The sequence below is a fragment of the Ursus americanus genome, chromosome 17 (genome assembly GCF_024610735.1).
Source record: "Ursus americanus isolate L20-20 chromosome 17, mUrsAme1.1.p, whole genome shotgun sequence".
Lineage (NCBI taxonomy): Eukaryota > Metazoa > Chordata > Mammalia > Carnivora > Ursidae > Ursus > Ursus americanus.
This window is the reverse complement of record NC_142143.1, coordinates 36,987,014-37,009,607: the sequence shown is the minus strand read 5'-3', so window position 1 is coordinate 37,009,607 and position 22,594 is coordinate 36,987,014. Positions and strand designations below refer to the sequence as shown.

The 22,594-nt window shown below is 37.4% G+C and overlaps 1 protein-coding gene and 1 pseudogene across 2 annotated transcripts in view; both read left to right on the top strand.

Moving 5' to 3' along the window:
- The window catches only part of OTOGL (otogelin like), a 130,172-nt gene that overhangs the window by 41,763 nt on the left and 65,815 nt on the right, over window positions 1–22,594 (top strand). For both annotated transcript variants that reach the window (XM_087868911.1, XM_087868910.1), the window contains 8 exons: window positions 301–425; window positions 3,335–3,544; window positions 5,661–5,826; window positions 6,618–6,692; window positions 9,046–9,098; window positions 10,652–10,814; window positions 14,829–14,936; window positions 15,716–15,854. In XM_087868911.1, coding sequence (XP_087725037.1) covers window positions 301–425; window positions 3,335–3,544; window positions 5,661–5,826; window positions 6,618–6,692; window positions 9,046–9,098; window positions 10,652–10,814; window positions 14,829–14,936; window positions 15,716–15,854 — 1,039 coding nt within the window. The remainder of the gene's footprint in view (window positions 1–300; window positions 426–3,334; window positions 3,545–5,660; window positions 5,827–6,617; window positions 6,693–9,045; window positions 9,099–10,651; window positions 10,815–14,828; window positions 14,937–15,715; window positions 15,855–22,594) is intronic.
- LOC148108661 (succinate dehydrogenase assembly factor 4, mitochondrial pseudogene) lies at window positions 21,523–21,819 on the top strand (annotated as a pseudogene).

Sequence of the window (22,594 nt, the reverse complement as noted above, 5' to 3'; positions counted from 1 at the left end):
ATGATTGTTGATATTTCTCTGAGCTTCTGCTTCGCTTTCTCTTAAAAATGGAAATTGTATTTTCTTCACAAGGCTGAGGTGATTATGAAATAAAACCATGGATAGCCACAATGGGACACATTATGAAGTCTTAATAACAGGAAGCTAATGCCTTGTGTGTTTTTAAAAAATAGAACATTTTAAGCTCTAAGTTTCTTTGTAAATTAAAAAAGAATAGTATTCTCCTTTTCAATAGTTGAAGACCATGAACAAATGAAATGAATGGAAGAGACTAAGATGCATATTATCTTTGCTCTCCAGTTCTCCATCAGGCATGATAGAAGGTACCCCACAACTTCATGCCAACGCCTGGAGAGTTTCCTCCACTTGTTTTGCACCTGTTCATGTTCCTGTGGTGGACCCCTGCAACATTAATCAACAAAACAGTAAGTCCTTCTTCCTGCATGAGGAAAATTCCATATATTACTGTGATCTTATAAAACTAGAGAATTAGATATGCCTCTTTATCTAATCTAGGTTATTTTTTAAAAGAACTCCAGAAAATGACTATTTTATTTACTAGTTTGCATTTACCAATGTACTTATTTTAGGTGTTAACAAATCCCTAAATTCTTCACTCATATGGGCTAGCATTTTGGAGATTTCAGATTCTTTAAATGCTACAGAAAAATCTCGGGAAATACTGTAATAATGCTGTTACAGTCTTGCAATGTTCGACTTCAGTTCCATAGTGTGACAGCTCATACAGACTCTTCTATTACTATCACATTACCAGTTCCTTCTCATACTGCATGTTACGGCTTCAGAAGCAGGAGCCAGTGATCCAAGAAAGCCTGTGCCATCAAGTGTGCAACAATTTGAGACTGTCAAGCTCCAGAGTTCCAATTTGCAATGACAGCGCAACAAACATGCCAAGAAATGTTGGCTGTGTTTTTTTACAAAAGCCACAGCAAACTTATGTGAAAGACTATTTCACTGATCAATAAAAGAAGACATATTATATATATATGTAGTGAAATCACCGTGAAAAAATTAATACCCATGCTTAAGTAAATATTTTTATAATTTTAATTTGTTCCTTTAATTATTTTGGTTAACTTAACTGTTTCTACGTATTTCTTTAATATATTATTAATATTGGTTGAGTACCCATAAGAATCCAGTACAGTCTCTGGATTTTGTAGTGGTTGTTTGAAAGGATTTTGTTGATTATCATATGGTCCTTATTATTACTTACAGTTTTGGTATCCTGGAAAGAACACAAGATAATGCTTCAGTGCTGCTGGCGTTCTATCTAAGCTAGCTTCTAAGCTTGTAGAAGATTGTTAACGCCTGTGGTCATTTTTCCTGTGTATAATAAGAGGATTAGACTAAAGTCTTGTGGTCTCCATAATTCAATAGTTTTAATCTCACTCCCATTTAACGATACTTTCTCCCCTATTCTGTCCTCGAATTTCTACTAATAGATTTCCTTCTCCTTCCATTAGTCTTGCTCGGTTTGTTTCTAACTTTCTTGATTCCCTCTTTGATATTGCAGTAACTTTATTTTTTGTTTTTTTTTAATAACATGTAAAAGTTGGACTAGAGTATAAAGGATAAATTCAGTTTCCCTCTGGTCTTTTCTTTATAACCTCTCTTACTATCTGCCCTTTTATTATACATGTTTTATCATTTTATCCCCATCTCATGTCTTCTATGACATATATTCTAGATATTATTCTTCTTAACCTTTGCCATGATCCATTTTTTAAAAAATTTCAGATAGGTAAACATAGAAAATCCCCAATAAAAGAAAATAGATAAAAGTCAGTAATTCTGAAGTAGATTCTGAAGGATATTTTTTTTCACAAGGATCTTCTTGAGGCACCCTTTTACTTAATGTTAGTAAGAATATTTTTCGATCTACAAATCTTCAGGGCACACAGTAAAAGCCCCACTGATGTAGTCCTTTGCTTTGGAGTTCCTGGGGATTAGGAGAATACATGCCAACAGAAGGCTGTTATAGTCATTATAGTCTAAGTTCCTTGTTTTCATATACATATGATAGCAATGCAAAATATAATGCTCTGATAATTACCATGTGTTCCTTACCAATAATAAATATATTTAAAATACTCAACAGAATAAGTTCAGGTTGTTTTTCTTTGAATTCCAGTTAGTTAACATACAGTGTAATCTTAGTTTCAGGTGTAGAAGTGATTTATCACTTACATATAACACCTGGTGCTCATCACAGGTGCTCTCCTTCACACCCATCCTTCATTTAACCCAATCCCCACTCACTTCCCCTTCAACAACCCTCAGTTTGTTCTCTATAGTTAAGCGTCTGCTTCTTGGTTTTTTCCCCCCGCCATGTTCATTTGTTTTGTTTCTTACATTCCACATATGAGTGAAATCATATGATATTTGTCTTTCTCTGACTGACTTATTTCGCTTAGCATAATACTCTCTAGATCCCTCCACGTCATTGCAAATGGCAAGATTTCATTCTTTTTTTATGGCTGAGTTCAGGTTTTTTTTTAGATAGATGGGGTCTAGATAGCTTTGTCAAACTTGGTTACTTCCATAATTCTATCTGATCAGTCATTCTCAAGGGCAAAGTCAATAAATTTCAAGAAATGATCGCCCAAACCTCCCAAAATGGCTTGGTAGTTATATTTCATGGCCTTTAGCATGTGGTCCAATCCCTAATTTCTATTCATTATTCATTTACTCATGCATTCATAGATTCCTTTTTCACACATTATTCAGCTCCTAGTATTGGCCAGACACTGTGCCTTGTGCAGACATTGTATTTGATGACTATATGGTAACTGCCACATGACATTTACTCCGGAGACTTCATTGGAATGAGATGTTTCCCAATCCTTCCTGGATAGTTGTGTATTCCAAGGAGTTGCCATGGCATCCACAATCTGGCAGCACTCTCACTGTGTGTGGCTGTCTGGAGATAAGCCTTCCAATACTCACCAATTCTTTACAACAGAATTGGGGCAATTTTCTATGAAGATCTGCAGAAAGTGGGGTGATTTAGGCCATTTCTATGGACCCTTCTGTGGTCCTATTATTCAGCTATAACACAATACTGTTTTTTGGCTAAAAGATTATTAAATATGGAGTAAGGGCTGTGACCAATATTACTAAAAGAAAAACAAGCCAACAAAACAGGGTAAATGGAAAATATTGATTCTTGTTGAAAATAATATGCAATTCAGTATATATCTAGGAAAGCAAGATGCTTAGATAGTTCTGGAATTTGGCACTTAGGGGTATGATCTAGACTGGTAAATGAAGTGCTAATGGAGTTTTTTTTTGGGGGGGGCTTGTCTGTTAGTTGGATACGCAGCACACTGTGATGTTATCCACAAAGAGCTCTTTGCTCCTTGCCACATCTACATCAGCCCTGGACTGTACTATCAGCTGTGCCGCCATGACACTTGCAAGTGTGGAAGCGCCTGTCTCTGCAATGCTCTTGCCCACTATGCCTACCTCTGTGGCCAGCGCGGTGTTACCATCGATTTCAGAGCTCAGATTTCATTCTGTGGTGAGTATGATGATGACACGTAAAGATGATCAGATGACATTTTAGAATTTTTGTATAATTAACTGCATTTTTTAAAAAGAAAGGTCAATATTGCTTAAGTTATCTGGAATATGATTATAGTGTGCAAACATGAAAAACAAATGAAATACTTCACTTCTTAAAATTGGAGCTATATTGGATAAGACCAATCTTTTTTTTTTTTTTTTTTTTTTTTTACCAATTTTCTTATAAGCAAAATTAGAGTTGTAACTGCATGGTTTGAGATATGCAACAGAAATAATGTGAAAAATTTGAAAAAAATTTTATCATAGAAATGTCATATCTAAGTATTGGAAAGTAAGGAAAAGCATGATGTGGTATGGTGGCCCAGGAGAGCTGTAGTTAAGGAGGTAAATTACACAACAGGTAATTATCTCCCTTTCATCCTCATGGCTTATAGTGTCTCTTGTCTCATTCATGGTAGATTGTTTCCTTTCTTTATGTGTTCTATGATTTTTGGATGAGTTAATCTGTATCAGGGCTACCCATGCGCCACCCCTGTTAGAATCTTTTATGGCCTGGGTTTCAGGAACATCACTCTCTCTGCCTCTCCACCCCCCCCCTTCCCTGCTACAGGTTTCATTAAGCTTTTTCCTATCACTGCAGGGGTATCACTGGCCAGGTTTGATAGTAATTTCTCAGCTTGGGCTTTCTAAGACAAAATAATATAAATATAAAAGTAATGTAAATTCATATATCAAACGGCACAGGATGTAAATCTGGGATTTAATTTCTCAGAGGATACTTCATTTAACATAATTTCAATTATGTTTATCTAGCATTTTCTAGGGTTTTTAAAAAAAGATTTTATTTGTTTATTTATTTATTTGTTTGTTTGTTTATTTGTTTAAGAGAGAGTCAGAGCACAAGCTGGGAGAGGGGCAGAAGGAGAGGAAATCTCAAGTAGACTCTGTGCTCAACTGATTGAGCCACTCAGACACCCCTCTAGGTTTTTTTTTACAAGTGTGTTTTTAGATTATTTTAGTTTGCCTACTATAATCAGTTTGGGTTGGTCTAAAAAGAAATTGGGAAGATTTAGAATAAAGTATGAACATGATTCAGAAAGTGAAAAATAAGAGCTATGAGTATGGATCAATTAAGCGAAGTTTTGCCTTATTTGTAGAAGACTTAAAGTTTACTTAGGTTTAAAGAATGTCACAAACAAGATGATGTCAGTATAGCAGTAATAGATTTAAAATGTGAGGACAGGAAGTTTGTTTGGACATGCAAAATACCTTAAATATTAAAAATATATGGTATAGACTGTTAAAGACTTACGAAATGTCGCACTTAAAAACATTTCAAAATAGAAACTTTATACATCTGTTACATTTCTATTGAGGCAAATGCAATTGATCCTTGAACAATGTGGGAGTTGAGGGCACTGATTCCCCACCCACCCACACAGTCAAAATCCATGTATAACTTTTGACTTCCCCGAACACTCGACTACTAATAGCTTACTGTTGCCCAGAGCCTTAAATGATAATATAGTCAATAAACATGTATTTTGTCTATGTATTACGTAGTATCTTCTTAAAGCAAGCCAGAGGAAAGATAATGTTATTAAGAAAATCATTAAAAAGAGAAAGCACATTTACTCCTGTTATGTATTTATTGAAAAAATCCAAGTATAGGTAGATCAACCCACGGAGTTCAAACCCATGTTGTTCAAGGGTCCGCTGTAAGCATTTTGTTTATTTATTTGCTTATTTGTTATTCTACTTTTTAAATTTTTGGAAAGATTTTTTAAAAAATTTATTTGAGAGAGAGAGAGCACAAGAAGGGGGGAGGAAGCAGAAGGAGAGGGACAAGCAGGCACCCTGCTGAGCAGGAAGCCTGATGTGGGACTCGATCCCAGGACCCGGGATCCTGACCTGAGCCCAAGGCAGATGCTGAATGACTGAGCCACCCAGGTGCCCTTATTATTTCTGTTATAGGATTCTGGAATGTTCTAAGTTTTACTGATGTACTATATCTTTGTTTTTCATGCTACTGTCTATCAGAGACCTATAACCCAGCGTAAGTGCCCTGCACCCTGTGGCAGTCCTTCTCACCTGATGCTCCTTCATCCTAGGTGTCGTGTGCCACAAGGGCATGCTGTACCATCACTGCTCCTCCTTTTGTCGCCGCTCCTGCACATCCCTTGCTGCCCCTGAGCAGTGTAACGACGACTGTGCTGAGGGCTGCAACTGTCCCGAAGGCAAATACTATGAAGACACACTCAGCTTTTGTGTGCCCATGTAAGTCACTGATGGGATCCGGTGTCTCTCTCTTTGTCCTTACAGCTTAGATAGGCTTGCATGCTTCTTTTGTTTGTTTGTTTGTTTGTTTTTCAAATTTAATTGACTCAGTACCATTTACTGGACAATAAACTGTCTCCATTATTGAACAGCTACTTTCCCCCTACGACCAGTGTGCGTGTATGCAAAGATCTGCTTGTGAGCTGTGTCATTAATGTTTCTTGGTATCTTTACCTTTATTTACTTACTTTTAACCCTGCACATGTTCACAAATAGCTGTAGGAACAGCTAAGGAATGTGATGGTTAATCCCAAAGTTTACTCCTACTTGTTTGACGTCAAAATTAATAGCAAGGTTTATGTTTCACTGTCGTGTGATAAATTTCAGTAGCAGGACTGTCTATTAGCGCTCAGAACTTCCTCAAATCTCACGTGAGATAAAGACTTTTGTCTTGTACAGAGGACGAGATGATATATCGATTATATTTCTCTGAAGTGCATTCAGGGACTTTTTTTGTGACTAAAACAACACAGTCTGTACTGCGACTAACACGACACGGCATCTGTATGTAGGAAACACAATCTGAAGCTACACGATACTCCCCAGGTAGATGGTTCCTGCCATTCACGTAACAGGCTTGCACGCAGGCAATGAATAGTGTCATCTTTAGTGTGTGCCTTGATATTACCAATATGGAGCATAAGGTCTGCTTGAATTTTAGTGTTTTTAAAAAACTTATATCTTATTTTATTAACTTAACTGTCCCCCCCACTTTTTTTTTTTTTTTATAGATTTCACTGCCGGTGTCATTATAGAGGCAGCGTTTATCAACCTGGGGAGCTCATCCCAACACCGTCGGGCTTATGGTAGATTTCAGTGATGGGGCTTGTACTTGACCACATGTACTAATAGAATTTTTTAACCCAAACTGCAAATTTAAATATGACTTCTGTAATTTAAAATGTACAGATAACCTTTATGTGGCCTTTTCAACCATATATATATATATATATATGACATTTCAGCATAGAATGCTTAAGTCTTATAACTGCAAAAAACCGTTATGAATTAAGTGTCATGCAGCAAAATGGAAGCCCTTTGATGAATTTGGTTCTCGGACAGAAATACTGCAAGTTGCTGAGGGGTTTTACTTGGACTGAACTGCCCGTATCACTCGCTGAAGTCAGTGAACCCTCTCCCTAGTGACATTGATCCTAGCGAGATAACACTTATTCATGGGATAACACTCTTCCTGTCCTAACCTGTTAAAAACGCGGGCACGTCCATGCAGCAGTCTGCACTGATCTTCCAACTCCTCATCTCCCTCTTTCAGTTGCACCACGGGAACCCACAGATAATAATAGACAGCAGATATAGTAACAGTCGTGGTAATAATGATATCTAACCATCACTGTGCGGGTTCTGCAGTCCCGGTACCCTTCTAAGTGTTTGATGTCTATTATTCAAACACTCACCACTGTAACCCTAAGAGATAGGGCCTGTGGCTCTAGCCCCTGTTTACAGGTGAGGAAAATGAGGCCCAGGCAGTTGAGCAACTTGGTAAAGAAGCTGATTTTCGATTCCAGGAAACCTGGTGCTGTGGCGCTTGCGCTATTGCCTGCCTTGCTCTGCAGCTCATTTTGCATTTATGGCAGAATTCTGCTCATGGTCAATTTCCCTTTATTCTCATCTCTATCTGCCCCCCTTCCACCGCTCCATCAAGACACCAAGGCGACCGGCTCTTGAATCTTTGTCTAGTAGGTTGGACTACTAGCCAGTTTCCCAAGCTGGAAATTTAGGAGTCATTTTGGACTTTTTCCTCCTGCTCAACCAGGAAACCCCCAACCACAGCGGACTTTGCTTTCTAGATATAGGTGAAATTCAGTCCTTCATTCCCCCCTCACTACTCCAAGGCACATCTCTCACTGTCTCTCTTCTGGACCTTTCTACCTGGTTTTCTTGTCTCTAGTCTTGCCCCCTTCCATTCTACTTAGGTGTTACATCTCTCTAGAATTTAATGCTATTGAATTTATTTAAGTAAACTTGGCAAAAGCAAAGGAACCATCCCACTTCAATGAGGAAAAAAAATTCTGTTAGTATAGCGACCCCCTGTACCATTCTTCTCAAAAGGCCTATGTCCCAGAGAGAGTATGATATGGAAAATCCGGGTCTGTGCCCTGAGACCCAACTGCCTCGGTTCCTCTCTGCCATGCACAGTGTGAGTGACTCATTCCTCTGGGTGTGAGCTCAGTGTTACAGGATGCATAAGCATACGTTTCAGGTAACATGGTCCTTGCACGTGAGTCAGCTTCTTCCTCTGGGCTCAAATATAGAACGCGTGGTCTGGTCCAAAGCCGAAGTAAACGCTGTTTATGCTGGAGTTGTTGAGAACTGGTATGTTGTTTCCTAACTTGATTTCTTTTTTTAATAGAGATATAATTAAACAATATCTTCTTAAGGGATTTTCAAGATTAATCTTGCTTGATTTGGTTTGTCTTGTGCCCTGAATTTAGATCCTAAGTTGCAAGGAAAATGTGACTCCACTCTATCTTCAACACTGCTGCCAGAATGAATTTTCTGGAATTGGAACCAACCTTATTACCTCTCCCTTTAAGGTCTCCAGGATAAAGTCTTAGCATCTTAATGGAGTTGGCCTTGGCCTCTTTGCCATCTGCATCTCCTGTCACTTCTTGCCTTGTACTTTGTCACACAGAACACTGCTCTGTACCACGTCTCCCCTGAGTGTTATAGCCTTTCTGTTTTATCCATATCATCACCTCCATCCATTCTTTAAGACTGTCCAGACTTCACCTTCTTGACTGTCTTGATGTCGGTTGCCAAGAGATTTTAAGACATTTTTCTGTGCTTTACTTTTCTATCTTCAACATATTTCTCTGTTGCATATGTCACACTGCATAAATTATTTATTTGTATGTCTTTCTTGCTAGAATATAAACCCTTGGATGACGACTATGAATTTTGGGTTTTGTATCCTCTATGCCTATTGCAGTGTCCCACACATACGTGTTTGATAAAAATTGAACTGAAATAGGTCTTTTTAAATTGGACCTAAGCCAATAACTAATTTGTAAAAAATTATGTGGAAAAAATAACATTTGTATATGTACCTATCAATTCTTGCACAATAGATCGTTTTTGAAATACAGAAAAAAACTGAGGTGTAGCCTCATAAATTAACTATTTGTTTACCTCTACTAGCCAGTGTTCAAATGGGACCGTGAAATGTGATGAACCAGCAACGCCCTCTACTGGTAAGATCGAGATAGATGTTTTCCTTAAAGAGAACGCAGCTCTTACACTGTTCCCATTTTTCTGCGGAAAGACTTTTCATATATCCATCATAGCCCTCCTTGCCAAAGTTCATGAATATGGCTTTGGGGATGTTCCTCAACACTGCTCCTGTGCTTCCTTAGTTTTTTCACATTGATAATTATAATATTTGTAGAACATCCTGGGGTGAGGTGACAAGGCTGCTGGGGGGCCGAGCGGACCATCCCAGGGATGCTGCCTTCATGCTGCCCACCCCAGAACGACCTCAGGTGCATCAAGGCTCATGTATCCAGGCATCTGTTGAAAACTGCCTGTAGAACGGCAATTGGGAAACTAATGTGTACGCAATCACGTGGGGACCTTGGTAAAACGTTAATTCTGATCCAGCAGGTCAAGGATGATGCCCGAGACGCTACATTCCTGCTGATGGCCGAGGCAATGCCACTGCCACTGGTTCTTGGACTCTAGGACTAGCAGCCATCAATTAAACATGGCTTGCAAGATGACATCTACTGCCATCTCTCTTTAGAATGTTATTTTACACTTGCGTATCATTCCTGAAAGTCCTGTGTATTAGAGTACCCTACATATGATTTATTTTCACCATAAAAAAGCCTCAAGTTTTTAGTTGCAGTGCAGAAACTCTAGACAAATAACAAACAACACGGCTTTCACGGATTTTAATGGACAGAAAGAGTGTGGGCCGATAAAACGGAGCTATTGCTTTGTTATTTATTTGCATGGTCTTGTATATATTATTATAAATTAGCTTTGATTTATATGCCCTGGATTTGCTTTATGAGGATTCAAACTCTGTAGGCTTCTTTACAGGCAATGTTCAGGGACCACACACATATTCAGTAGCAACGGGGCCATCCTTGCCCTGTCCTGTTCGCTTCAGGGTGGCTTCGAGGTAGAGGGGAAAATCCAGGTGGCCAGACTTCTCACAGAGGAATCCACAAGATTTGATCCCATTGGCCCCAATAAGGGAAGTTACTTAATCCCTCTGAGCCCAAAGCTTTCTGGAAGACTACGTAGCCCCTACACTGCCTATAATTATGTCTACTTTTGCACTTCTACCCTCCAGTGAGGACTGATGTAAATAATGACTCAGAGGTGAAGATCTGAAACTGTCATGTGTTCATTGTAAACACAAGGCTTTGTAAGAGTGTTAGCTGCTCTCTCACCAGCCCTCAAAACATTGAAAGTGTGTGTTTTGGATTAATCAAAATACCCTGTTTCTTGACCTCAGAAAATTATATAATAGTTATTTAGTTATTGCTTTGTGGAGGGCAGCTAAGGTTTTCCAACTGCAAACAGGTTTTTGAAATGTAGGAGACAATAGAACACCTTCCTGCAGAAAGTTTGGAAGTTCCTCAACCAAACATTACAGAGTCAGAGCACCGGCTAGTAATCCCTGGTAGGATATTCTTGGATGAGTTCTGCTTTGACGACAAATGCCTGTCGGGATGATTATCTGTCTATGGAGCAAATACAAAGTTAAGGGTATTTTATCTGTGCCTTTTCCCTGAAGTTCATGCCTGTCCCGAAGGAAAAGTGTATTTTGACTGCAGATTTCCTGACCCTGAATTACCAGCTGGTGGTGTAAATTGTGAGACTACATGTGCAAATCTGGCCATGAACTTCACTTGTGCCCCATCCTCACCCTGTATAAGTGGCTGTGTTTGTGCTCCAGGGTAAGCCTCTTGTTTTGTTTTGTTTTGTTTTTGAAAATATTCAGAATTTGACAGAAAATGCAGGAGCTCTTAAAAACATTATTTACAGAAATAGCTAAAATTGTTCTGTTGTTAACTTTGAGTAGGTAACTAGAAGACTATTGTACTTAGTTTGCTATAGTCATGTAAATATCATGTTATATTTGAAATATGTATGATATATAACAAATGATTAAATATGTCACACATGTGATATGTACAATATTATTAAAGTAGTACAATGAATTGAAGAGAGAATCATTTCAGGATGGACTTGGTATTTATCTCCTGGTTTAACTGCAATTTTGGGAAAGTGATAGTGAGTCAGTATCCAGTTAAAATACTTTGAGTGCATACTTTTTGTATATTCTGTTGGGCTGTTACTGTTGTTGAAGCTAAGTTATAATAGTGATGCCAACCGCTTTATTTTTCTATTTTTACTTTTTAAAGATTTTATTTATTTATTTATTTAGCATGAACAGAGGGAGGGGCAGAGGGAGAGGGACAGAGAATCTTAAGCAGATTCTACGCTGAGCAGGGAGCCTGATGCGGGGCTCAATCCGAGGACCCTGAGATCACAACCTGAGCTGAAACCAAGAGTCAGATACTTAACCAACTGAGCCACCCAGGCATTCCACCAACCGCTTTACTTAATGGATGCTACAAAAAAATGGTGTTTTGAGGCTATATAGGGCAGTGGGTAACAGCAGGAATTCTGGCCTCAGACACACCAGAGTTCAAATCTCAGCTCTGCTAATGTTAGCTGAGTGATTTTTCTGCAAGTTTCTTTTAAGCCTATTAGGTGTGTGAGATATAGTGTGTGTGTGTGTGTGTGTGTGTGTGTGTGTATGTGTACTCAATAAATATGAATCACTATCTTATGGCAGAATAATCTATTTTTGTAAATTTCCTTTAATAGCAGGAATGCCTCGGACACGGGAAAGTTAAATACAGAATCTGGTGCTATCTGCTTCCCTGCGGGCACATAACATCTGACCTCACTGGCCCTCCCTCCTCTGGTAGTGAATGGAGGCAGTGCACAGAGAGAGGGCATCTGAGGGAAACAGGTCTCCTAGTCTTCCTCGGTGAACATATTCACACAGAGGGATTCCTGGGCTCGGGTCATCTAAACCGTGAGCAAAGAAGAGAGAGGCTTTGTAGTCTGTTTCTCAGGAGAATTGCTCTTGTGTGAATGGTCCCCATCTGGAATGGGCAGAAGAGCCAAATGACCTGGGACTGTACCAATCTCTTTAGAAAGGGAGGCGTTTGAGAGAACAAGGGCCCGTGCACGGGAGAATAAAGGCAGGTAGAAATCAGGCCGTAAAGCAGGTGAGTGAGGAAGACATTTTAGAAAAAAGGACAAGGGAAATATGACCTTTATTATGGTAAAATAATTGAAACCTACAACGTTGCTTGATTTACCTGATTTGATGATGACTCAAGGGCGCAAGGCTGATTCGATAAAGCTGCATCCTAATTTTGTTGCATAGGCTTGCAGTTGATGCTATTATTGTTTTTTTAAGAATATCTAGTTGCTGTCACCTTTGACTTTAGTTCAACAATGATTTATTTATTTACTGCTCTAATTTCATTACAAAAACTGAAGAAATTCTCTCCCACCTTCTCTTATTGTATTGAAGTAAATATAGTTGGAATTACCGAAGAGGCCTCTGACTGACTTGGAAATACTTTCATCATAGAGAACTTTCTGTTATGAAGTTGTTCGTGGTAACATGATTTGGATTGTCTTCCATATGACTTTGGCTGGCTTATTTTAGGACAATAAGCCCAGTATTCCCTGTTTTATGGGGCTTCTCAGAGTGACAGCCGTTCATTGGGTATGAAGGATCCTCATACCTCGGTTTAGAGATCACTGTTGGAACTCCTGGGTGGCTCATTTGGTCGAGTGTCAAACTCTTGGTTTTGGCTCAGGTCACGGTCTCAAGGTTGTGGGGTTGAGCCCCTCTAAGGGCTCAAGCTCAGCGAGGATTGTGCTTGAGTTTCTTTGCGTCTCCCTCTGCCCCTCCCCCTCCTCAAATAAATAAATACATCTTTTTTAAAAAAAGAAATCACTATGGATTAAAGAAGTGGAAAGTAATACAGTGAAAAGAGTCATATAGAAATGGTTCAAATATTGGCTCCTCTTCTTAGTAGCTGAAGTACTTCAGGGCTAGGGACTTAACCACTGGGAATCTCAGCTTCCTCTTTTTAAAATATATCTACAAATGTCTATTTCATGGGGGTCGAGTGTGTGCAGTGCACCAGTCATATGGTGCTAGTGTTCGGGACACTGTGTTAAGCTACAGGGAAGGGGGGCGCACTGCTAAAATACGTTTATACGATAACAACAGAATCTACCTATGGGATTGTCACTAGGATTAGGTGAATTAGTGCTGTATTTAAAGTGGTTAGAATAGTGGCTGGGCCATAGGAGCCCTCACAAATATTGGTTCTTGCTGTTGTTTTTATTTTCTCTGTGAGACAGGTAAGGAAGTACTTGCAGTTCATTGTGATGAATCCTCCAGTAAAGGTTTATGCCCATTTCTATGTATGGGGAGTGTGGGACATAAAAGATTATATTAAATTGAGTCTTAAATGGTGAGAAGTCTTTCAGGCAGAGCCGGGAAGGAGAAAGGTTTTCCAGGCAGAGGAGAAATGGCGATGTCCAGGGGAAGAGGAGAGAAGTTTGGGAGGGGTGAGCTGAGAAAATACAGACTCTAAGATTCTGTTGTCTGAAAGGAAGAAATCTCAATGAGATAATGCAGGGCTTATATAGATAAGTTCCTTCGGTCACCTTTACTTCACAATTGAGTGTCTGCTACATGCTAGACATTGGGGCACAACCATCAAGATATTCATGGTTTTCCTGAGGGGAGCTTGGGGTCTAATGGACAGCGTAGGCATTAAATAAGGAATTACAGTGCTGTGCTAGAGGAGCTGTGAGAGGGAAAGCAGGAAAGGAAACATGGGATCATTTCTATTCTAGAGAAGAGGCAAGAATCCGGGATTCCTGACTTCTGTGTTAATTTTGATAGCATTGAATTATAACATTTTAAAGCAAATTCAGGAAAAACTTCATTAATTTTCTCTATTTTTAGTTGCTTTTATTATTTTATCATTATTATTTTAAATTATATTAGTTCTATTATTATAATTTAAATTTTATTTATTAGTAGTTTGTTATTGTTCATGAGATAAATTCTTGAGAAAAGATTTAAAGAATTTTGAAAAATATATGTATATATTTATATTAAGGGTATGGGAATATGTATCATATATAACATGTATTTTTTTAATCTTCAAATCAAAATATTTTGAAAATACACTAAAGATAATTTTCTTCTGAGATTATGATATTTAATTTTTATATTCATAGATATTTTAAGGTACTTTTTTGTGGGATAATCTTTCAAGAAGGAAATAACACATCAAAGGACACTAACATTTAAAATATGTTCATAATAAAGAATGTGAAGCACTTGATACAATGGCTTTTTATTCAAAACACATCTTAACTAAATTCTCAGGATTTTAAATTTAAGGACTTACATAAGGAACTTGTGATTATTCCCTCTGTCCTGCAACAGAAAATGTTATCTATTTCATAATTTACTCTTTTATTGAAAAATTGTTAAGCCCCACAGATTTTCAATTAAGTAGTAAATATTGAAAAAAGGGGCCCTCACTTATTCTTGAAATTTGTTTTCAGAATAGCTCACTGTACCCAGAAATCTAAGCTTCTGTTCGTTGTGCTAAGTGATAACACAAAGGTTAAAATACTGCATCTGATCACTTGCCTGGCATTGTATTCACTCCTGTGATATGCAAGGTTCTACGTGAAAAAGAGGGAGTGAACGATTAGAACCATCTCCTCCATAGGTCAGAGAAAACATGCCTGGGGCAGCCGTAATAAATACAGATGGTGTTGAATATGACAAGATTACTGATTTTTTTAAAAAACTGAAACTAAACAGCATTTACTTCTTCATTTGGAAGAATGGCAGAGCACAAAGGAAAGTGTTATATTCCTGAAAGCTGTCCGTGTATCTGGAAAGATTGGGAGTACCTTTCAGGAGAAGTGATTGCTACACCATGTTATACCTGGTAATGAGATCCACTTATTTCACAAAATTTTTCCTAAGCAATTGTATTAGTTTCGATCATCTTGTAGTTACTTAATGTGACTGACTTTAGCAAAAAACAAATCCAGCCCGAGTAAATAAGATTTTAAAGGCATTCAGGAGTTGGTAGAGAGCTAATACCAACAGGGGAATAATACCATTATTTGGGGGCGTATTTGTTTAGCCTGGAAAAAAAAAAACGGTGAAATGTGAAAACTTGAAAATTTAATAAGAATAAATATCTCAAGTTTATAAGAAATTAATACATGCTCCAAAGAGAAGATTGCATTTAATACAAGGTCTTCTGTTTGGAAATAAGCCAAAACACTGCCATAAAACAAAATTGAAATATGATTTCTTTAAAATGTGGAAAAAAATTCCAAGCTCATGAACAATGTCACGTCTAGTATATTTAAACTGATCCAGATACAGGAGACAGCATTATGGTTTTTTGTTTTTTGTTTTTTTTTTGCTCCCATCAGGGCTATATTCAATTTTTTAATTCTGTCATCTGTTTTCAGGTGACCCAAGCACCATATTTTAGGCTTGGTTGTGCTGTCTGATAATATATTTAAGCAAAGTGATAAATATAGGCCTAACTTGTCAGTGTAATAAATATTATTGAACCAATTGGCAATATGACAAAGGGCTCTTGGCTCAGCGAGTGTTCTTGAATACAAACCTTACAATGTCTTTACCGCTTGAAAAACACTAATTAGCGCCAAATGTCTTAGAGAGATAACTAGTGTGATTTTTGGCTAGTGTTTGCCGACGAGGGATGTTCAATTGCACCTACTACCCATGCCCAGCTGTGTGTACAATATATGGGGACCGGCATTATCATTCTTTTGACGGACTGGAATATGACTATGTCAGTGATTGCCAGGTATTTTTGATAAAGGTATGTCATGATTCAGTATTTTTATTTGCACTTGTCTAAAGGCTTAATGTAAGAAACAATAGGCTGATACGTGATCTATCATATCCACGTGTCATTAACAAAACGTACAAAAGTTATAGCAATTGTAAACATTTCATTGACTCATTCTTAAGTTTTATTACTTACAGGTGATGGGCTAATTCTTAAAGTGTCTATGCTTCTGTTTTCTAATTTGTAAAATGGAGATAATCATTGTACCTGTCTCCTGGGGTAGTCTTTAGGATTAAATGAGATAAAAAATGTGTAAAGCTCTTAGATAGTGCTTGAAGTAGAGTAAGGGAATTAGTTTGGTGAATACAAATACAAGACATTAAACCATGAATTGGACAGTATGTGTTATTTATGGTTATAGCAATAAAGAGACATTATTCTTAATTCTAGACGGGTTATCTTGATGATATACTACAGTCAACCCTGGGCTTAGTATACCTGACAAAATCCTTAAAATTTCTCATATGTTTAATGCATTTGGGTTTTCTTTATACCTAAATTTTATTTAGACGTCACTGATCCCAAAATTAAATTTCTAAATGTAAAATGTAAGCTTCAGAAAAATGTAGTACGAAAATAAACAAAATAACATCTTTTCTTCCAGCAAGGTAACCTGTGATTATCTTGAATGCATGTCTTATTTCTGGGTAAGGCTTTTATGTTATTAGAGGTGCGTATGTGTTCCTGTTCTTTTAAGCATATATCAACAAAGTAGACACATTCCTATTTTGTATTAGTTCTATTAAATAAAAAACAAATGGTGAAATCCATTGTGTTCCAGACTTAAACAACTCCTGTTTATGATTTAAACCACTGAATTTCCCATTTGGTACTGTTCTCAGCCTCCATTATGAACAACTTTAAGTTTCTTAAAGAGTAAATCCAAATTTGTCCAAGAAAATTCTGAAGTTGAGAAGATTGGGATCATGCCTTACATTTCTTTTTCCTCCCCCAAGTCATTTTGCAAAATGCTGAGTGCTTGGTGAACTCTTACTAACTACTTATTTGAGCTGGATGGTCTGTCTGGCTTTTCCTTAACCCCTCATTTGTCTTCACAGTAGAGAAATCATAGTGTTTACCAGCCTATTTTAAAACAGTGATTGTGCAGAAAGCATTTCAAGTAGAATATTTGTCTCAACTCTGATTCTCGGTAAAATGAAAGTATGTGCTTGTATGTGATGCTGAATGATGATAGCAGCCTTTTAAAAAAAATCATTTATTTATTTATTTACTTATTTACTGGTGCTTCACTCTAACAGTATCATTCCACTTAGCAGGCAAGAGCCATTAAAGTTTGGCTTTTAGGCTTTTAAAACCTGACTTCAGTCATCACTTTAATTTGCTACTATAGCCTCAGATATAGATAAGTCAATATGTCATGTTCAATTTCAAATTTTAATAAGATATGCCCGTCTGTGTATGAGAAGACATGTCACAGGAAATATTCTTACAATCTTTTAGTAAGCAATGGAATTTAGATCCCTAATTTAGTATCTGGATTAAGATCTGTCATTAGGATTCATGTAGTAAGATTAAGATATGGAGACTATTAGAAGTCTAAACTTTCAAGTTCTAGAATTATAAATTGTATGTGTCTTTTTTTTTCTTCTGCCAAAGCAGAAGTATTCTTCCTGTACTTCAACAATGTTCTTTAAAATAGAAAGTGTTTACAAAAGATAGACTTCAAAATGTAACTTTCACGGATTTCAATTTGGTAATTAAAGAGAAGAAAAACTACTATTAAAAATTAATTGGAATTATACTGGAGAATTATTTACTATATTGTAATGGACATTTTTACAAAAATTAGTAAAACCAGTACCAGGCCCCAAAATAATTAGGATAGTTTGATCACATTTACTTGATAAACCAAGAAATACGCTATTTGACCATGGAGCAGATAATTATTTCATATCAAAGATGAATTAGTGATTAACAATGCAACCTAACTTTTGAAATCTTCTCATGTCGGATAGTAAATTTCGTAATGCTTGGGTTTTTTTTTTCCTGCTTCAGTTTTTCTTCAGTAATTTGGTTTGGTTTGGTTTGGTTTTGGTTTTGATTTCTTTGCTTACTCCACATGCCTAGCTCTCTCATAGCAGAACCTTCCCTTTTGAGGAAAGAATCAGTGTTTCCTTTGGGAAGGATAGAATTGCTGCCAGCCCATTCATTTACTTGCTCCTTTTTCAGTGACAGGAATAATTTCTGTGAAGTACAGATTTAATTCTTTCTTCCTTGTCAAACAGCTCTCTTTTCTCCTGCCTGTATTACAAATTCTAGGTTTTATTTTTGTTATTAGTAACACATTTTTATCTGGTGGGACTCATTTATTTCCTTGGCCCTTACACTGGATCTAGTACCCTTATCCATAAACATGCCTCTTCATCTGCCAATTGGACTTCTAAAAATTAATACTTATTTACCTTTATTTTATAAGTCACTTGACCCTCACATTGAAAGAGATATGAAAGTCTCCCCCCCTCCCTTTTTTTTTCATCTCTGGATTGTGGAGTTTTCAATGTAATCTAGTTTTAGATACAAAGTAATTACTCACCATACCTTTGTTGAAGCTTGTCAAACTTTAAAAATTCAGGTTCTCTGATATTTTATTCATTTTGGAGGCTGTTTACCCTTTACTGGAAATAGCATATGGAATAGATAGCATGTTGTTTTTTAAGTGGGTTGAAGCAAATTTAAGACAGAGGTATAATTGTATATCCAGAGGTAAGACTTGTTTAATAGTAAGAAGAGATGAGAAACCAAATGACCTCTTGACCAAGGCTGTAAACTCAAAGAGAAAGAGAGAACATTGGATGTCTTCAGCAAAAATAGGAAATATAATACTCCAACTACCAGATTCAGAGCTAAACTCTACTTCTATCAATCTATGACAAGCCCCAGTCACTGCTTGATTTCTTCTTATAATTTGTTCCAGAGAAGGTTTTCAACATCCTCTTCAGGTTAGATCTCAAATGTTTAGTGCTCTCCTTAAGCCTCTGAAAACCCTTCTAATTTCATCACTCTCCATCATTTGTCCCATTAATGTTTCTGATACGTCTTCTATGTGTCAGGCCCTACACTGAGAAGTACAAGTATGATGACAAGCAAAAATAGAGATGGGCTTTGTCTCTGAACCTGAGACTGGGGTGTGGTGGGGGGGGGGTTAGTTAATAACCACCTAATCACAAAACTCATAAAATTTCAACTGAAAAAGTCAGTGATGACCTGAATGCAAAATCTAATTAAACTTTTAGAAGTTTGTCTTCTTTTTTCCTTTGATGTAAATTGTGCTTTGTGATTCTACTGTCTCTGATGGTCCCTTTTCTCTGATCACCCCTCAATATTCTCGGTGGCTCCTTTCTTCAAGAATTTCTTAAGACACTGGGACTCACCGGTTTCATATAACCATGTCTGTTTCCTCCTCTAATTAAGCAATGAACTGAGATCCTAAAAACATTAGAGAGTTGATATATAAGTATTTCTTTTAAAAATGATAAATATACTATCTTTCACTTCCTTTCACTTCCTCTGGCCATCCTAACGGTGACTGGAAAATTATTCCCTATTATAAAAATCTTTTGATGATTTTGATTGACTTCCTGTTTAGCAAACTCTGATTGTCTCCGATCTTTATTTCCAGTTTAGTCCCATAGAAGAAAAACTACTCCAAAGGGACCTTAAAGTTACAGACTCAGGAGATAGGCAGCCAATTTAAAATTTTCTCCAACTAGTAATCATTTGCATGTATTTACCATCTTTAAGTCAATCATTTTTATTCCCTGAAATGAATTTCTTAGTGTGGTTTGTCTTCCAGGTGCAGTTTTTATTTATATTGCTTGTGTGACAACCATGCTGAGGACAAAGGGGTCAGAGGCAGAAAGACAATACCTTAGACCTTTATTCATAGTTAGGATAATAACTTGTCTATATTATGGTGAATATTTTCAACCCAATCAGTTTTTTATAGTTTCCTAAACATTTTTATATCAGGAAAATCAGAAACACTTATAATTAAATTAAACTATATGATAAAAATATAAAGAAAATTCCCCTTTACCTCTGATACATTAATATTGCCAAAGCTAAATGGAAGTGAAAAATATATTAATTTTATTTCATTTTTAAAATTATATGAGCAAAACTTTATGGACAGCTCCGGTGTATTTTTTAACCTATTTCAGTAGGAAGATGAAAATCTTGGAGTTTATGGAATTAATTCTGTATCTTTTTATTTTTTTTGGAGAGAGAGAGTGAGAGCAAGTGAGGTTGGGGGGAGGGGTAGAGGGAGAAGGAGAGAGAATCTTAAGCAGACTCCATGCCCAGTGCAGAGCCCCATTCAGGGCTTGATCTCACGACCCTGAGATCATGCCCTGAGCAAATATCAAGAGTTGGATGCTTAACTGACTGAGCCACCCAGGTGTCCCTGTCAGTGTCTTTTCAAAAAATTAGTGTTTAATTACTTTTCTGCTTTATCCATATAAGCTAAGTCTTAAATATTGTATCCTTGTTGGAAATTTCAGGAAAGATGATTGTGATATTTTGTCCATAAGATTGATTTCCATTATTAATCTTAGATGTTAAGGCTCAGTATTTACTTTGCATTGTAATAGTTTACCTACTTAGATGATACACCCTATATATTAAAACCTTCTAAAACACTCAGTACCACAAGAATAGCATAGGTTTTCCAGTAATTATTTTTGTATCTTTCTCTCTTTTTCTTTTCTTTTCTTTTCTTTTCTTTTCTTTTCTTTTCTTTTCTCTTTTTCTTTTCTTTTCTCTCTTTCTTTCTTTCTTTCTTTCTTTCTTTCTTTCTTTCTCTTTAAATTTATACTCTATGCTAGGAGGTGTTAAGGGTACAATTACTAAGACATTAGCTTTACCCTCAATTGTTTTATGTTTGGGGGAGTCATTAATAAACAAGAAGATAACAGGCTGGGATAAATGAAAGCTCTCTTGTGGAGTTGTAACTAATTTTGACTAGAGAAAGAGCAAGCAGGAAAGTTTCATGGGAGAGGGAGGAATTGGTACTAGAGTATTTCACCCCATTATAACCCACTTCTTTTTCAGTGTATTTTCAGGTAGATTTCCTTGGTAATGAAACACCTCAGGGTGGTTTTCTTCTCATGGCATCTGGTTAAGTGCCTGCTATTTCAGGGAACCAGCAGCAGGGGGTCCTGTGGTAATCTCCATGCAAAACCCTAAGAGAAATACCATCCCAAGGAAATCTTTGACCAAAACTGTACACCTCACAAAGATGACACCTGAAGGATGGTTTTGCCTCCGAGGCAGCAGGAGTTCATGGACGCTCTGTTGTGATTCATGCAACTGGGACAATCTCTGTGCGACTGCTCTATTCTCTTCTTTCTCAGGCTTGCTTGTATAACTCTTATTTTCTGTATCTTTTATCTTTGCATCAGTTCAATCACTGTTTCTGCTTCCTTATATTTTAAGCTTGCTCTCATCTGCTCAGCACCCCTCTACCTTCTATCTTCTTTCTGTCTAATCACTCTCAAATCTTACACCAAAAAAACTTAAAAAAAAAACCCCATCATTTTCTGGATCAAGCACGAGAGATATCTAAGACTAGAGACTCTTTTCATGCTTGCATTAAACTCTGTTGGCCCAAGTTGGCACCATGACTGTATCAGGTCTAGCACAGTGGCTTGGCTGTGTCCCAGCCACCGTGCAGAGGGTGGCAGGATCACCCCTTCTGTGTCATTGTGTGAGGAAAACGAGTTCTCAAAGAGAAATCTGAACTCATCAAACAATCTCAAGAAGCCACAGTTACCAGAATGTCATTTTGATGCACCAGAGGATTCTAATTTAGAGAAAGTACCATTGACAAAATTTCCAGATTATGTTAATCCTGTTAACCAAAGAAAAAGGTGGACCTGGGGACCCAGAACCTACCCAATATGGAGCTTGGAAATGAAAAGGATGCTGTATTGATTTTTAAGCCACATATTATTAACTTCATGACAAGTTTCATGACAGCTATCAAATATAGAAATAAAATTTGGTGGCATGAAAACATTTATGGTCTTTATATCCACCAAACATTAATGAAAAAAACCTGAAGACTTCCAAAAACTGATGTAGCAGCAATGGAAATGCATCATTCAGATCTCCTCTTATGGGAAGCAGAGTTGATGGAGAACCCCACCTGTTGCCCCAATGGGATCCCCTACTGTGTTCCTTCTGAAGCCAAACTTCCCCCCAGCTGTTATTAGCCAATGAATGAGTATGGTGGGGCTGCAGTAAGTGAGTATGCTAGCCCACTTCCCTGGTGGGTGACTTTGGCTCAAGGACTCCCCATAAGCCTCCCTAGAATTTTCTTGGTACTGTGCTGCTGTTAGAGACTCTTCCTACCCAGTCCTCCTTTTTTCCTCTTTCCCCCTCACAGGTGTCAGACTCTGCCTACTTTGCCCCTTTATAATTCAAAAGGTCTCCCCAATAAATCTTTTTCACATTAAAAAAAACAGAATAGAACTCTGTTGGCCCATAGGTGAATGTACTGCTTTGGGACATAAAACATGGCTTCCTGAGACTACTGTATTAGCAGGAACTTTGTGTGCGATACTTACCCTTAAGGGGTAGGGGCTAGGACAGGTGCTTAGATTGACTGACATTTGAGTAAAATAATATTCTGCCTTGAGAGGTGTTGACATTTTGTTTTGCAATGACTTGGGAGAATATTTTCTATAAAT